The 16,977-nt window shown below is 59.4% G+C and overlaps 1 protein-coding gene across 2 annotated transcripts in view; it reads right to left on the bottom strand.

The window, feature by feature from the left end:
* The window catches only part of LOC131839572 (NADH-cytochrome b5 reductase 3), a 27,790-nt gene extending 11,149 nt beyond the window's left edge, over positions 1-16,641 (bottom strand). The window contains exons 1-7 of one of the 2 annotated variants that reach the window (XM_059187167.1): positions 16,511-16,641; positions 7,367-7,498; positions 4,267-4,339; positions 3,804-3,910; positions 1,448-1,577; positions 1,001-1,084; positions 660-745 (exon numbers count right to left, since the gene is read on the bottom strand). In XM_059187167.1, the coding sequence (XP_059043150.1) occupies positions 660-745; positions 1,001-1,084; positions 1,448-1,577; positions 3,804-3,910; positions 4,267-4,339; positions 7,367-7,498; positions 16,511-16,531 (633 nt within the window). In that variant the 5' untranslated portion in view covers positions 16,532-16,641. Of the gene's footprint in view, positions 1-659; positions 746-1,000; positions 1,085-1,447; positions 1,578-3,803; positions 3,911-4,266; positions 4,340-7,366; positions 7,499-14,092; positions 14,209-16,510 lie in introns of those variants that run through there. The other variant, XM_059187168.1, reaches the window with a different exon arrangement.
* Positions 16,642-16,977: the final 336 nt, after the last annotated feature.

Here is a 16,977-nt window from a genome sequence, read left to right on the forward strand (position 1 = left end):
TGTTGGGGGACAGGTGTCTCATCTTGGCATTCCTCCAACAGGGACCACTTTGCAAAACCCACATATTCAGTCATAAAACACTGAATCTACGAAGACTCCTGGGGTGACCCTGCTTCATCAGCTAATTCTACAGTGAGGGAGCGGAGCTCAGAAATGGCAAGTGGTCCATCCAAGGCCACACAAGAGGCCAGGGCAGAGAGCCGGCAGGCGTGGGGAGGACATGCGCTCGGGAGTCAGAAAGACCAGGTCCAAACCCAGCCCCAAACCCCCAGCCCAGGGCCTTGCCTGTGGCTGTGCTCTCAGACCCTTGGGCTCCAGGCCAACCCCCATCCCGGCCGGCGTTCTTCCACTCTATTGCCGGCCCCTAACTCTGCCTGTGGAGCGAGTGCTGAGGTTCAGAGGAAGCAGCCAGGGAGCTAATCCCAGGTTGGGAAGGGCTCTGGGTGCTTCGCGCCTTTGGCCCCTGAAGCAGCCCCACTGAGGTCAAACACTGGGCCCCAGACTGAAAATTCCGGGCCCCCACCGGCCGCGGGAAGGCTGCCCATGCACCGGGTGCTCAGAGCACCCTCACAGTCCAGCCCCGGAGCCGCCTAGACACCCTGAGCGGCACCCCCTCCCCACGGGAGCCTGGCTTGCACATCTCGGGCTCACTCACTGACCTGGTTGGCAAACAGGAGGTGGCACACGGTGGGGTCATGTGGGTCTTTCATGATGGCGCGGATCACCTGCAGCATCGGGGTGATGCCTACAAAACAGCAGCACCCCCCACGCACTGAGTGAGCACCTGCTGTATACGTACCCCCAGGCTCAGTGCTAATGCCAGACAGTCAGGGGGCGGCATGGAGGGGAAGTGCGAGGACAACTGGGCCTGGGGGCCTGCCCTCGGGGAGCTCACAACTGCTTATAATCCGTGCCTCATCCCATGGTCTGACCCTGACCCTGACTCCCACCCATGACATCGCCTGCCAGGGGCTCAGCAAGGGGCTCTGGGACCACAGACCCGTCCCGCCAGCGATCATGCCGACCGACTTCACTGTCTTGATGACGGGGCTGGACTTCTTGTCTGGACGGATGGCAAACTTCCCTGCGGAGAGAAGGGAGAAGGGGAAACCCCAGCTCTCAAACATGCCACGCCTGGGGCCGGACAGGATGGGGGCAAAGCCAGCCGAGAGAAGCAGGAGGATGAGCCTTTCGCTCCCACCGCAGATGGTGGAGGGGTAGGAGGTGGGCCTGGGGACCCAGAAGTGCTCTGGCTGGATGCTTCCATTTACTGGGTTTCAGGCAAACAAAGCCGATCTGTGGGCTGCCAGTCTGCAATCCCGGGGTGACCAATTCCCCTCCGAGATGGCCGAGGAAACCGGTCCCCCAACAGGGGTCCCCCACCCAGACAGCAGCAGACCCGGCATTCAGCAAACCCACCGGGGCTGGGCACTCCAACCCAAATCACCTTTGCCCTGGTAGACCAGCAGCCCGTTCGGGCCCCGGAACTCAATGGTGTCGCCAATCTTCATGTTTTCCAGGTACTGGGACATCTTCCCTCCAGCAGGGAATTTGGGATGGGTGTCTTTGAAGTAAACCTACAAGACACACCCACAGTCCTCGGGCCCTGTTCTCAGGGTCACCGGGCTGGGCTCTGGGCTGCAGGGGGAAGGAGGCTTCTAGGCATCTCTGTGGCCCGCGTGTGGCTCTCTCACGTGAGAGCCATCCACCAATCTCAACTCACCCATCTGCAGGCCCGCCCCCCCCCCAAGTCTGCCTTTCCCTAACACCTGCCCTGAACACCAAGCGTCCGCCTGGGGAACAAGGCCCCCAACCCGAGGGCTCGATGTATTAACGTCCTGCCAAGAACGGTCTCCGTGCCCCCTCCCGATGGGAGATTCCCACGCTGGGAGTTTAGCACAGACAAGGCTCCGGGAAGCGGGCTTAGCCCCACCCCTCCCTGGCGTGTTCTGTTCGTTCCATTCTGTGCTGTCATAAAAGCAGTGTTTCTGGAACAACTTCCCTCCCTGTGCCCTGTGGGACTTCCCCTTTGAAAGAAAGGAAGTTCTACAAGAAAGAGATGGGGAGAAGGCGCACAGCTCGCCCCGCCCAGGGCTGGGGTGCCGGGCCTCGAGGGGACGACTGGGGAGGAACCGGCAGCCCAAAAGGCCTGGGCCCCCGGGGCACAGGGGGTGTCAGCATGGGGAAGCGCAGGGACAGGGAGGGAGAGGCAGAGCCACGTGCGGGCCAGCCCTCTGGCTTTTGTCCAGGGCCAGTGGGGAGCAGGGAGCAAGGTCTCTGAGCCAGAGGGGGCCTGGTCTTCCTGAGTTTCCCGTCCTCTACCTGGATGCCACCCCCCAACTCCCGAACACCTTCTCCACATCTGGCTAGAATGATTCCAACAAGAACAGATGCTTGAACCCTCAACAGCTTCCCTTCCTTCTGGACAAACCCCCAAACCCTACTGCCCTCCCCCCACCGCCCTGCCATCCCTCCTCTTGTCCTGTGAAGCATCTTCATCGCCTTCCGACCTCAGGGCCTTGGCACCGGGAAGGTCCTCCTCCCTCCTCTCTGGCCTTGGCCTCCACGTCTCAGCCCAGGGGAGCAGCTCCCATCACCCCACCTGACCCACTCTGCCGTGCCCAGTGCCCGGTCTCCTGTGTGAGAGGAGCAAGGGTGTCCTCTCTCCAGGCAAAGACAGGCTCCCGAGCCTGGGCCTGGGCCTCCAGTATCATCTAAATGACACCGAGCTACGGAGGGCCCAGGCCCAGCTGCCCTCCGGCCTTCACAGACCCAGGGCCTCAGCTGTGGCCCAGCGGGAGGAGCCTCGGCTCTGTCCGTCCACCCCTGATGGGCCCAGTGAAGGGCCTGCACAGTGCAGTTAGGAGTAAGCCCGGCCCCCGGGACTGTGGGGTCAGGGTGGGCCATGGGGGTTTGGGCCTCTCCTGGCAGGTCTCCAACTCCACACCCCCACTGGCCTGGGCTGGTCGCATGTGTCAGACGGGCCATCTGGGAACACGGATCGTTCCACAGAGCTTCTGCTTCCAATTGCACAGAAGTATACTGCACTATGATTGTCATTTTTCTTTCCACTCAAATGTGATTTTTTTTTTTTTTTTAAGAGAGCACGTGAGAGACAGAGCACATACGTGCAAGTGTGGGGAAGGGGCAGTGGGAGAGAAAATCCCAAGCACACCCCATGTTCTGCGTGGAGCCCGACTCAGGTCTCGATCGCACAATCCTGAGATCATAACCTGAGCTGAAATCCAGAGTCGGATGCTGGACCGATCGAGCCCCCCAGATGCCCCTCAGTGTGGTGATTCTTCAGATCCTCGCTGGCTGTGTCTCTGGTCTCAGGGCTGCATCTCCCCTACAGTGAGCACCCACCCCTGCCCGTGAGGGAGCCAAGCTCCCCAGACAACGACCAAGCTCCTCACACCACTCCCGAGGGGGCTTTGGGATGTCTCTTAGGAAAACGTGCTTGGGAAGGGACCGGCTGGTCACCGATACCATGTGACTGAGCGCATCGGAGCGGGCCCCCTGCGGCCACAACCGGACACCCGGTGCAGGCCTCGGCGGTCTAAGGGCAGGCAAGTGAGCTCTGCACAAGCTGGTCAACCTTCCCGGTTTCTCTTCTGCCGATGACCCTCCCTGAAGCTGCTCCTCCTGGACTCCAGGCCCTGCCCGCTGCCCCTGCCTGTGCCGGGAAACTCCAGTTCACTTTCATTTAGAACCCGGCACGAGGGAGCACCGGGCCCTCAGAGACCGGGTTATAGGGGATGCGGTCCCCCCCGGCCCCCACAAGGCCCTGGCCCCGACCTCACCTTGATGACCAGGTCCACAAAGCCCTTGTCGTCATCGCTGGAGACGGGCGTGTAGGGCCGAATGACCAGGTTGCCATCGATCCGAGCTGAGAGGTAGATGTGCTGGCCTGCAGGACGAGATGGGGGGGTTCTGGTCCCGGAGGGTCCGCGCACTACCTCTGCAGGGTGTGCTGGGTCTAGTCGGTCATCGCCTGCGCCCTGCCCTGTCCTCAAGAGGCCAGCCTGGCCTCAGCTCCAGGCCCCCTTCCCGCCCCCACAGGGCTTCCCATCATGTCCCAGCTTCCTGCTGTCACAGCTCTGCTCCCGCCAGAGACGCTGTCAGGGACACCATGGATGTCCCCTCTCATTCGCACACTCATTGAAGGGCCCGTGTGGCTGTCCTTGGTCCTTGAAGACTTCCCCACTCTCCCTAGTTCAAGGGCAAAGCTCCCAGTTCTCTGACCTAGGCCCCAGCTCCACTCACCGACAGGGAGGCCCAAGATGTGCTGGGGCGACGGCAGGGCGAAGCGGAACCGCCGGGTGTCGTGGCTGATCACCTGTGAAGAGGCCTGAGCTGTCAGCACCTGGGGCAGAGCGGCCCCCTGCTCTCATTCTGGACGCATCCCGCGTCATCCAGAAGGGACGCTGATGTCACATGTGGACGTACAACGTGTGCACGCACGTGTGCACAGGCAAGGAGTCAAACACGCACCACGTGTGCCTCTGCTCTCACTGGCCCAGAGAAGGGCAGGGACCCACCCAGGACCCCCCAGCATGGGGATTAGGGTATGGAATGAACTCAGGATCCCAACGGGAGGCTGCCAGATGGCCTAGAAAATTCTGAGGGCAAGAGGGAGGATCCAACCCTGCCATCAGCTTGGGGAGGGTCCTGGGGAAGCAGGAAAACCTCGGGCCCTGGGCTGGCAAACTAAGGACAGGGCTGAGACAAGGCCCGTGTGCTGAGGGCCGGGGACACAAGAGAGGGCTCCAGATGATGCTAAAAGTCCCCTGAGAAGTGGGACGGCCATGACGGCAGCGGGCTGCACAGGGCAGAAGTGCACCAGCCCCACTGCCCACGAGGTCACGGCCACAGCTAAGCCAGGCCTCCACCCTGCGCAGGATGGGCAGGCGATGGCCATTTCTCCCCAGAGTGGGGCAGAGGCTGGTTAAGAGCCAGGCTCGGCCAAGGAAGGAGCCAGAACCAAAGCCCCCCATTCCCCATTAAGCAGACTTAAACCAAGGCCGGGGAGGCAAGTCTCCCACAGTAAGCTGTGGTCAGAGCTGGGAATAAGCCCAGAGCCCCAGCCCCCTGAAGCCGCTGCGGGGTCTCTCCTGCACCCGGCCACTATCCAGCACGGGTCTGCGCCCACACGAGGCTAGGCGACGTGGCAAGGTCCACTGATGGGCAGCGTCATCACGTGGAGGGAGGACAGCAGACTCTCCAAAGGAGCAGAGCACCATTCTGAGCGGCCCTGAAGCCGACAAGCAGAGGCAGGAGGCCAGGATCGCAGAAAGCCAGAGCCCGGCCACCCCCTAGGACAGCCCCAGCGGTCTCTGCACCCCCAGCCCAAGCCCGAGGCGGCCTCCCTCATAAACCTTGCGCTCCATGCAAACTGAGTCCCCAGGCCTCCAGGGAACAGACTCCAGGATTATCAACTGGTCCTGGGCTCAAGGTCAGAAGCCCACATGCCAGGCAACTTTGGGAAGAAGAGGAACAGGGAAAAACACTGATAATTCCTGGGCTGGATGACAGAGGCGGGGCCCAGCAAAGTCATGAGGCTAACGTCTGTGCAGGGCTCAGCATGGGGCTGCTGGCCAGGGTGAGCCGACCCGTCCACCCCCCAGAGCTCCAGGGAGACCTTGAAGGTCAGCAGGTTCAGGAAGGGCAAGCAGTGGGGGGAGGGGGCCTCCCTGCACCACTGGGGGAGCTTAGTGAACATATCAAAAAGCGGACCCGGGGGCACCTGGGTGGCTCAGTGGGTTAAGCCGCTGCCTTCGGCTCAGGTCATGATCTCAGGGTCCTGGGATCGAGCCCCACATCGGGCTCTCTGCTCAGCAGGGAGCCTGCTTCCCTTCCTTTCTCTCTGCTCAGCAGGGAGCCTGCTTCCCTTCCTTTCTCTCTCTGCCTGCCTCTCCGTCTACTTGTGATTTCTCTCTGTCAAATAAATAAATAAAATCTTTAAAAAAAAAAAAAAAAGCGGACCCGGCCACTGACCCCCAAAAGCCACCACTAGGCTCTAGCGGGGGAAGGAGCAGATTTAACTGCTTCGGACAATCAAAAGGGACTGGCGGGTCGACCGTGTGACTGCGCTATGGGGAAATGCTAGACAGTGGTCAAAAATAATTTGGATGAGACGTGGTAAGGTGTCCGTGTTGTATGGCTGGGTGAAAAAAATTAGATTCTTAAAAAAGTGACAGTAAGTATACACACGCCTAAAACTGCACACATCACACGTGTATGAACGGGATGCCCAGGAAAAGGCTCGCACGGCCTGCGAAGGGGACCCTCCGTATGGAGGCGGCATGGAGGGGATGTTAATACTCAACAAAGAATGTTTATAGTGGGCACATATAAGCCACACGTTCTTTCTGGAATTAAAATGGTTAAAATATATATAAAACATATTGAAAAGATAAAGCCTCATACAAGTTTCTGGGAAGTGGTGATTTTTTTTTTCTTTTTCCTCTCTTTGGCTTTTGACTTGTCTGTGACCTCCCGGTTCTGAGCCTCAAGGGGCCTCAGACTGGTGTGGAGCTCAGGGTGGAGACAGGGCAGGGCCCAGGGCCTGGCAGGTGACTTTCTCCACTCCATGACTCAGTTCTCCCTGTCACACCCTTTGGAGGCAGCTGCGGTGGCCAGAAATAGCACCAGGGAGGGGCTCTGGTGAGGGAGAGGAGAGAGAAAAGCAGCTGCTGTAGGGAGGCGGGGCAAAGGCAGGAGAGGATGGTTTTAAATCATGATCAGATCTTTGAAAAGGGAAAGGGTCAAACAGGAGGGCAAGAGTGAGCCTTCCAGAGGGGGCAGATGACCACAAGATCACGAATCTGCACAGAGGCAGAAAGTACCAGGGTCCCACAAGCAGGGCTCAGAGAAGGCGACCTGGAAGCAGGGGGGAGTTGTTTGCTTTAAGGAAAGGGGCACTGGGATGAGAAGCACCTGGGACCAAGGCAGGGGCAGGCCTGAGTCCTCATTCTACCCCTAACTCACAGTGTGACCTCCAATGCCCCCCACTCCTCTCTTGCCCTCTGTTTTCCCACCTGTTAAATGGGCGCTTAGATCCCAAAGTCCTGAGGGGTCCGCTTGCTCTGGACTTCTGTGGGAAAGAGTGTGGTTTGCAGAGCAGGCTCTGTGGTCAGAGACCTGAGTTCGAGCCCCTCTGCCTGCTTACTGGTAGTAGCCCTAGAAGGGGACATCACTTCAATTTCCCCATTTGAAAGATGGGCAGACAACAGGATCTATTTCGGGGGGAGAGGAACTTGTTCCCTGAGCACAGGGCAGGCACCAAGAAGCTCTGCGGGGCCAGAGGGAGGGCAAGGAGCCTCCGTGGCCCGGATGCTGCAAGCCTGGGGTGTCAGGCCCTCACCTCCTTGTCGATGAGCCGCAGCGGGTACTTGATGTCCGGGCTCTCAAGGGTGATGGCCGGGGCTGAGCGCTGGAACAGCTTCATGAGCAGGTTGTAGAGGAACCAGACTGGGGACAGGACCACGTGGCCCAACTGAAATGACAGGGAGAGAGCCACGAGGTCAGCTGGCCTGCCACCTGCCCTTCCCGCAAACACAACAGTTGGTTCACACCTCCAGGCCTCTGCTCATGCTGTCCCTTCTGCCAGGAGCACCCTCTCCCCACCACCCTCATCCAGGGAACCCTGGCATCCACTTTGGTGCCGGCTGGGAGAAGTTACAAAACCCAGGCACATGAAACCTATCGCTATATTTCTAAGTCACTGGCAAAGCTCCATTTCCCAGAGGAACCAGGACAAAGAAAGCTACATAACAGAGCATGTGTCCCTTTTCACTTTGGCTGCCAGGAAGCTCAGAGTAAAGTTCTCAAGTAATTGTGCTTAATCTTGGGCACTGAGTATCTGTGCTCCCTCCCTCTTTCCCTTCCTTTAGTCAACTTCTCTGCTCCCTCGTCCTGAGCCCAGAAGTTCTGCCTTCAGGTTTGAGGGACAGCTGAGGCACTGAACTGGGCATGGAGAGCTCTGCTCTTTGTTGGCTGTGTGATCCTGGCTAATTCCCTTGCCCTCTCTGAAATGAATTGGACCAGATGATTTGCAAGGACCCCTGAAACTCAGAGAGTCTACTGCCCAGAACCGTGATGAGCCCTACATGGTCGTTCAGCACCACTTTACAGATGAGCAAGCAGCTCAGAGAGGTGAACCAACTTGCCCAGAGTCCCACAGCAGGCGGGTGGGGAGCTACAATGTGAACCTGAGTCCACTGGCTTCCCCAGTCACACTCTTAAACATCTGGCCCATGCTCCCTCTCCTACGTGACCTTGAGAGGCTCCCCCTTGCCAGCCCCCTACCCCCCACAACTCAACCTCACAAACACCCTAAAAGATGGCTTAGATTTTTATCTATCTTTTAAGTAGACTTACTTTTAAGATTTATTTATTTATGATGGGGAGAGACTTGAGCACACGGTGGAGCAGCAGAGGGAGAGGGAGAGTAAGGTCCAAGCAGACTCTATGCTGAGCACAGAGGCTCGATCCCACAACCCGAGATCACGACCCAAGCCAAAACCAAGAGTCGGACACTCAACTGACTGTGCCACCTAGCACCGGTTAAAAAACACAAAACCCAAATTCCCTGGCCAGATAGCTCACTGCACTTCGGTTTACTTGGGGAGAAGAGCCTTACAGAAGCTAACAACTGGTCACCCATCCTCTCTAGCTGGTTTTGACCCAGGGCAAATCACTCGGCCTCTCAGAGCTGTTTCTCCAACTGTGAAATAGGATCATTTCATCTGCCTCTAACCACGAGGGAAACAGTAAGGGCCATTCCCCAGTATAACTCAAAAATGGCACAAAAAAAAAAAAAAAAAACAAAGGAAGGTCAGAGAACTGGTCCTCATTAAAGGAAGCTCTTGTGGGTTAAACAGAGGCCCCCAAAGACATACCCACCTGGATCCTGGGAACGTGACCTGACCAATAATGGACCTTTGTTGATGCAACCCAGCTAAGGATGTGGGGCTAAGTATCTGGGATTATCCCGGTGGGTCCCCAACCCCATGACAAGTGTCCATATAAGAGAAAGAAGACTCAGAGTGAACTTGAAGACAGAGACAAAGACTGGAGGGAGGTGGCCAACAGCCAAGGAAGCTAAACGTTGTTGACAACCACGGGAAGTAGGGAGACAAGAAGGACCCTCCCCTAGACTTCCAGAGAGGGGCCCTGCCAGCACACTGATTTCAGACTTCTGGCCTCGGGAAGTGTGAGAGAATCATGTCTGCTGTCTTATGCCAGTTTTCGGTGACTCTTACAGTTCTAGGAAGCTGAAAGAGAGGCCAAAGAGACAGAGCACTGGAACGTGATGCGTGGCTTTGGATTATAATCTTGGGCCAGAAATAAAACAACTATAAAGGGCAATATTTTTTTTAAGATTTATTTATTATCTGAAGCAAAGAGAGACAGAGAGAGCGCGCGCACAAGCAGGGGAGAGGCTGAGAGGGAGGGAGAGAATCTCAAGCAGGCTCCCCGTAGAGCACAGAGCCCGACATGACCCATTCCGTGACCATGACCTGAGCTGAAATCAAGAATCGGGATGCTCGACCACGGAACCACCCAGGCGCCCCTACAAAGGGCAATATTGAGACAACTGGTGAAATCTGAATTAAGGCCCATGGATTAGATAAGGGCATTGCAGGGGCGCCTAAGTGGTTCAGTCGGTTAAGCATCTGCCTTCAGCTCAGGTCATGATCCCAGAGTCCTGGGATCCAGTCCTACGATGGGGTCTAGGTGGGGAGTCTGCTTCTCCCCTTCCCTCTGCCTGCCACTCCCCCTGCTTGTGCTCGTGTTCTCTCTCTCTTCTGTCAAATAAATAAATAAAATCTTAAATCTTAAAAAAAAAAAAAAAAAGGTAGAAGAGCACTGCATCAATGTCACTTTTCTGAATCGATCACTGTCCTGTAATAAGGCAACAGAATGCCTTTGTCCTTAGGAGATACACACTCAAGTATTTAGGGGCAAAGGGGCTTTGTACCTATACCTTACTCTTAAATAGTTAAATAATAATGAAATATACACACACCCACAATAACGCAAATACAGTAATCATTAACTACATTAGGGACAAGGTCCATCTGAGCAAAAAGTATACAGGAATTCACACATTATTGCAACTTTACTGTAAGTTTGAAATTATTTCAAAATAAAAAGTGGGTGTGGGGTGGGGAGGAGCTCACACTGGTGGTTCGAACAGTGAGGCTGAGATCCAAAAGTCCACACTGCTTCTCCAGAAAGCTGGCTCACATTTTTGTTCTCTAGCCATCACGGACACACCTCCCTAACTTTAGTTCTCTCAGCAAATGATCATGTGTTCTCCTTATCATCACCATACAAGTTCCCCTTTTTGCCTTGACTGCCAGGAAGCTCAGAGCCAAGTCCTTCGATTACACAGCTTCTTGAGGTAGCATATTCTGCAGAGCGTAGACCTGGAAGTGGCTGGTGAGAGAGGACCTCGCCTCCCAAGGCCCACCCCGCTGCTCCCTGGCTTCCTAGACGCCTTGCCAGGATTCTCCACTTTCTATCCAGGATTCTCCACTTTCTATCGACCCAGGGAGGGTGCTCTGGCTGAGTACCTGAGGCCTCTCAGAGACTCAGTGTTCTCATCTGTAGAAGAAAGACTGACTGACTGCTCTGTTCGCCTTCTGGGGGAGCCGGGATATGAGCTGAGATGGGGGTGTCCAGGTTACAGAGGAATGTGGGTGCACACACAGGAACTTTGTCCTGCCGCCCTCAGTGGGCCTCTGCCAGCGGGGAGATGGAATACCCGGGTGAAGGAAGGGCAGAAGCACCATGGCCCCTGTTCCCTGAACCGGCCCAGCAGCTTCAAGTTACCTTGTGGCTGCTATGGTTTCAGGCCCTTTGTTTGGGCTTAGAACAATGGGCCTCTCTCCCAGGCAGGGCCTCCAGGCTGGGTACAGCCTAGGCCCCACCCCACAGAGCCCCTGGTCTGTGACTAATGGGTCTGAAGGAAAGGCTCTCTAGAGCCAGCCAGGGCTCTCTTCTCCAACCCCGCCCATCACAGCAGGGGCTGGGGCCACCAGGCAGGGGTCTCTGGCCACTGCCCATTTACCCAGCCCCCACCATATCCCAGACAGCACACAGTGTTTCACCCATCCTGGGACTCATTAAGGGGCCTGGCGGGCAGCCCTGGACTGGGGGGTCAGGAGGCCCAGGTCTGAAACCCCAGCTCAGGACCTCAGGGGGAGAACCTCAGCCTTTCTAGGCCCTGCCCTCCTCAAGTACAAGAGGACGTCCTATCTGGGGGCGGGGGGGGGGCGGCTGGAGGGTGGGAGGTAGGGGGGACTGGGCGGGGGGATGATGGGAAAAGGCCTCACGCAGGGCTGGTGGGGCAACCGATCCCAAGCTGGGACTGCCCAGTGAGCGACACAGGAGCAACCTGCGGTACTACTCCTCCTTTCGGCCTCAGGCACCAGGTCACAGATAAGGAAACAGACCCAGAGAAGGGCCCTATCTCGCCCCAACTGCACCAAAGCCAATTCTCAGAACCACACTCACAAGGGATATAACTGTCCCTATTCCTCAAGTGACTTCCCTGTGGTCGGTCCTACAGCAAGTCAGGGGAGAAGCCAGGACTCAGCACCAGGCCCGTCTAGCTCTTCCCAGGCCAGGACAGGTGCCCTCTCGGTGCCCTGGCCACAGAGCCCGAGGCCCGAATCCCACCCACCACTGTCCCATATCCTGCCTCCCACAATGAGGCCCCAACTGCCAAGCCAACGATGGGGCCCCCAGTCCCTCCTCAAACACCCGCGATGGCTCCCCCCGCCTACATTCCTACTGTATGGCTACAGCTCTGGCCAAAAGCCCTTCTTGCCTCGGGCCTTTGCACAGTCTTCCTTCTGCCCCAATCACCCTTCTTCTTCCCTCATCCAGACAGAAAACTCCTACTGATCCTTCCGAGCCCAGGTCAAAGATCAAATCTTCCTTGACTGGCCCTACCTAGCTAATCTGGCCCTCAGTGGACTTCCACAGCCCCTGCTCCCCTCTGCAAACTCGGTGGGGGTGGGGAGAATCCGCAAGCCCCTCCCAGTCAATCAGAGAAGCCCTATCTTTTGGGAGCACTGTTTAGGGAGAGAGTGGAGTGAACTTACATTAGCAGGAAATCACCATTGGAAGGAGCCCTGCAGATGGACTGAAATGACCGTAACGGCCAGCTGGAGTTGGGTCTGGGGCTCCCTGGAGGTTTATTCTCCCCAGACCTTGGCCAAGTTTGATAACACAAGACCCCCTGGGCCTGCAGCTCGCTCTGCAATTGGCAAAAGGCCTTCCCTTGCATTTCCTCACTGACCCACAGCAGTCCGTGAGAGTCGGGCCCACCGCATTCATGTGACAAATGAGGAAACGGAGGCGTCGAGGCCCAGGTAGAGTCTGGGCTTGGGTCCCCAATTCTCTGTCACTTATCGCTCACTTGCCCCAAGCCCACAAACACTGGCTGTGACAAAGATCCCAGGTCAACAGCTCCGAAGGCAAGTCCTGAACACAGGCTGCAGCCCCTGCAGAGCCCTTCCAGAGGCCAGGTACCAGCCTCGGGGACCGCGGATGCCAGCCTGCGCTCAAACGGCCCGTGTGTGGTCACAGCTGACGTGCCACAGCAGACCCCAGAGCAGGAACCCCAGGAGGTAGACATCTGGGTGTCTCCTCACCACGGCACCCCCCCCCAGAGACACTTGGTAAATATTTGTGGAAAAAAATCCAGGGCCCACCCCCACCCCAGGCCGTTCTCTGACTCCCTTTATTTTGTCTGGAAGTTTCAGGAACCAGGGCAAGAGGCCAGGTCCCTCCCGGGCAAGCTCAGGGCACCCGCTTACCCTGTCCCTTTGAAAAACCCACAGCCCTTCACAGAGCACAGGCCAAGGTGGCTAGGACCCTTGCTCCCACCCTGCTGGGCACAGCCGCCTTCCAGAGGTCCGGAAGGATCAGTGCCCTGGGCCCGGAAGGAGCTGCTCCCATGGGCAGTAGACAAATGTCATCCGCCTTCCTTCTAGTCCCCACTCCCCGTGACGGGGCTACATAGAGCACCTAATTATCTCTTATAACCCTGTAAGCCCAGAGACCGGAGCTATTACCACTCCCAACCAGGCAAGGAAGCAGAGGCCCGGACGACAGACCTGGCCCAAGGGCCAGCATTTGAACCCAGGCATCTGACTCAAGTCCACGCCCTGAGTCACTGTACAACAGTCTCTGTGCCCGTGGGCCCCGTGTGGCCCGGAGAGAGCAGAGGTGGGTTTGCAAGCCTACACCTTCCTATCCGGGGAGGCAGCTGTGGGCTGTCAGTCCTTCAGGCCATAAACCCCAGGAAGCACACCTCACACCAGAATTGTGCCGGATTCGGGGGACACAAGCCACGGGACCCTGCCCCTGAGGAACTCAAGCCAGTGGGAAGACAGACACAGCCAGGGGAAAGGGTACAGTGGAAAGGTAAAGACTTCAGCTCCCAAAAATGGAAGGCTTTGCCAGATTCACAAGGGGTAGGGATGCTCTGTTCCCGCAACTTGGGAGTAGAATGTGCTCTGCCTGGCGCCCCCACACCCAGCGCAGGCCACTGCTCCCACCCTTGCACGCAGTGGCCAGAGGAAACAGAAGGCAGATGGCTGAGCCCAAGGCCCCACCCCAGCTCCCGCTCAGCCGAGCTGCTCACACACAGACACACACATGTACCCACACGTACAACCAGGTCACCGCAGCCACTAGGGGGCGGGGGGGGTCTGGGAGACAGGTGCCTGCCTCCCAGACTTTGACCTGATGCCCCTCCGGGGCTGTGCTCTGCCCCTCAGGGAATCCTCCACCTGCCTCTCCTCACCTCTGCTGACACAGGAGGGGGAGAGGGGAAGGAGCAGCCAAAGTCCCGGGATGTCTCCAGGGAGCGCCCAGCACCCACCACTGCTGAGGGGCTGGGTAGCCCCCCACTCCGCCACCCTCCCCAGGGCAGCCCACCCTGCTGCTCAGCCCCTGGAATTCCCTACTGGGACCAGACACGCCATCCACTCTACCCGGGCTAGGTCTGAGGGAGCAGGGTGAGCCCTCCCCAGGCGCCAGCTCCCTGTGCCAAGGCTTAGAGGCTTACCTGCCTTGTCGCCCACCAGCTGTCCTGCAGGGATCTGGGTGTCCACCTCCCTCCTGGCCTCCTTCTCAGGAAGTGGAAGGAAGTGGGAGGGAGTGGAGGAAGTTCTGCAGGGGGGGCTCCTGGCTCGCAGCTGTGGGGGAAGGGAACGCGGGAGGAGGGGCAGGGGGACAGCAATGGGGCTCTCAGCAGAGAAGACACAGCCCTGCTCTCCTGGGGCCAGGGATGAAGGCCACAGACTAGGCAGAGAGCTGGGGGGGTGGGGGCAGTGGAAAGCCTGGGACTCTACCTGTGATGGCAGCCTGTCAGCCTGTCAGGGCCCCCTGAGCACTCAATGGCTGAGCTGGGGACAGGGGAGCCACAGTCCTAGATGGCTGGCCAGTCCCCCAGTGTTCCCCCCAGGTGGCTGACTAGACTCCGGAGCCAACCCCTGAACCGGGGGTGGGGGGGCTGGAGCACGGGAGGAGGCTTCCTGCGGAGCCTGCATGTCCCAGATAAGGCGCCCCGAGCAGTCTGCTGGGCAGAGCTCAGCAGAGCTGGAGCCAGCCCCCTGCAGACCCTGTAGAGCCTGAGCCCAGGAGGCCTAGCTAGGGTCTGCTGTGGGTATTTCGGGCTAAGCGGGAATCTGAGCAGGGCAAACAAGGAAGGGGCCATTCCTGCCCAGCCACGGGGTGGGGGGGCATGTAGGGGGACCGGCCTGCCATCCGGGATGGCGGCTCCCTGTCCCCAGCACAGCTGAGTGCTCAGAGGGCTCCTTGGGCAGAGGAGGCCGAGGAGTTACTGAGTCTCCTGATCCCCAGACAGGGCTCTGCCCCCACAAGGCGGTTGCCAGGGAGCCTTGGCTCTTCAGCAAAAATGGATGGAGCAGCCACACGCTGGGGACGCTGGGGACGCAGTGACAAATCCTACCACCAGCAGCCAGAAGGTGAGAAGCACAGCAGGTAAACAGCCGGGGTGGGGGTCAGGGGTCGAGGAGCACGTTCCTCTGCAGCTGAGTAATGCCCATGGGTTCGCCCCGGGCAAGGCTGCTGCACGGTCTGAATGTCCCCCAGAGTCCTGGGCTGGGCCACAACTTCAGGCCAAGAGGCCTTTTGGCCTCATGAGGAGGAGCCCTCACAGAGGGAGGAGGCAGGCACCCTCCAAACCCTGGGCGCCTGGGGTGGGGACGGCGGTGGAGGCAAGCGGTCCTGCGCCTCGTCCTTAGTGCCAGCCCTGTGGCCTGCTCCCCGTGTCCAGCCAGCACCGGGGACCACAGTGTGTGCAGGGATCTGGGCAGCTGCCCTCTGGCTACAGCCTTCTCAAGGAGCACACGGCCCCAGCCCCACTGTGGGGGCTTTTGAGAAATCCAAGGGCAGAGGCGTGGGGGGCTGGGGAGGCCCTGCGCCAGTCCAAAAAGGACAGCAGGATGGTGGACTTTGGAGCCCACAAATCCAGGCCCTGCCAGGCATCGGCAGGTGACCAAGTGTGAGCTGCATTTCTTCATCTGTGAAATGCCGCTCACAAGTCAGTCAGCTTCTAGCCTTCCCCGGGGAGCCGGAGGCGAGCCCAGCCGGGCAGCCCCGCAGGGCCCCTTCCAGCCAGACTAGGGTGCTGTGGAGTCAATGAGGCCCCAAGAAGCCACAGACCCAGCCACCAAGAGAGAGTGCACACCAACGGCACTCCCACGCCCACGTGCTCTCAGACGCTCTCACACACATTCACTCCCGCCTGCTCACTCAGCCACACAGGCTGCTCGGCCGCACACCTCCACACGCACACTGGCCACCACGCCCGGCCCATGGATTCACGCTCAGCCACACCTCTGCACCCTCGAACGCATGCCCATTCACGCTCACTCTCGTGCACACTCACACTTCACACCCAGTCACTTCATATATTCAACCAGCCGCCTAGTTGCACGCACAAACGCGTGTGCGTTCACAGTGCCACGCACTCTCGTGCACACCCACACGTCACCCCGTCGTGTCATTTATTCACACTCAGCCACACACGTGCGCTCTCAAACTCATTCCCATCCACACTCACACTCGCTCACCGGCACACTCGGTCACACTCCAACTCTCCCTGCCACACCCTCTCCCACCCGCACTCGCTCGCAGGGCTCAGGCGCAGCCCGCTCCTCCCTGCACAGGGCGGGACCGGGCGGGACCAGGCGGGATGGAGGGGGGGTGGGATGCGGGCGAGCGGGCGGGGCGTCCAGTGTCCGTCAGCCGGGTGCCCGCCCCCGGAGCCCGCCGCCCGCACGCCCCCCCACCCGGGTCAGGAGAGCTGGGTCCCGGGGACGGAGGAGGGCCGGGGCGTGAGTCGCGGCTCCCGCGGGACACGCGCGGGGCGGGGTGGGCCGGGTGGGGTCCCCGTGCCCCCCGTCCCCGCGGCCCCCCGCGCCCCGTCCCCGCGGCCCCCCCGCCCCTCCCCGCCTACCGTGCTCAGCTGGGCCCCCATCGTGGCGCCGCACGGTGCTCCTCCGCCGCTGCCGAGACAGTCGGGCCGCCGCGCCCAGGCCCCGCCCCCCGGTCGCGTCACCTCGGCGGAGGGCGGGGCCGCGCGGCCCCAGGCGGCCCCGCCCCGCACGCCGCCGCAGGGAAGGGGCGACCCGGGAGTTGCCCGCGCGCTGCAGGTGGCCGGCGGCCGGCGGCGGCGTTGGGGTCTCGGTGCGAGCGCGCAGCCGGGCTCCGGCCCGCGGGGCGGCCTGGAGTCGCACGTCGGCCTTCTCTGGGTCCCTTTTGTCACCAGAAAGAGGAAAGGTGGCGCCCCTCCTCGACGGGATCCGGAACAGAAAATCCGGAAGCGGCCAGGCCACGCCTGGCCTAAAGTCGGACCGGGGCACCTAGCGCGGCGCTGGGCCTCACGGGCCTTCCCGGTCCTGACACTGCTTCGCTGCGTCCCCC

This window comes from Mustela lutreola, chromosome 8 (assembly GCF_030435805.1).
Source record: "Mustela lutreola isolate mMusLut2 chromosome 8, mMusLut2.pri, whole genome shotgun sequence".
In the NCBI taxonomy this organism is placed as follows: Eukaryota; Metazoa; Chordata; class Mammalia; order Carnivora; family Mustelidae; genus Mustela; species Mustela lutreola.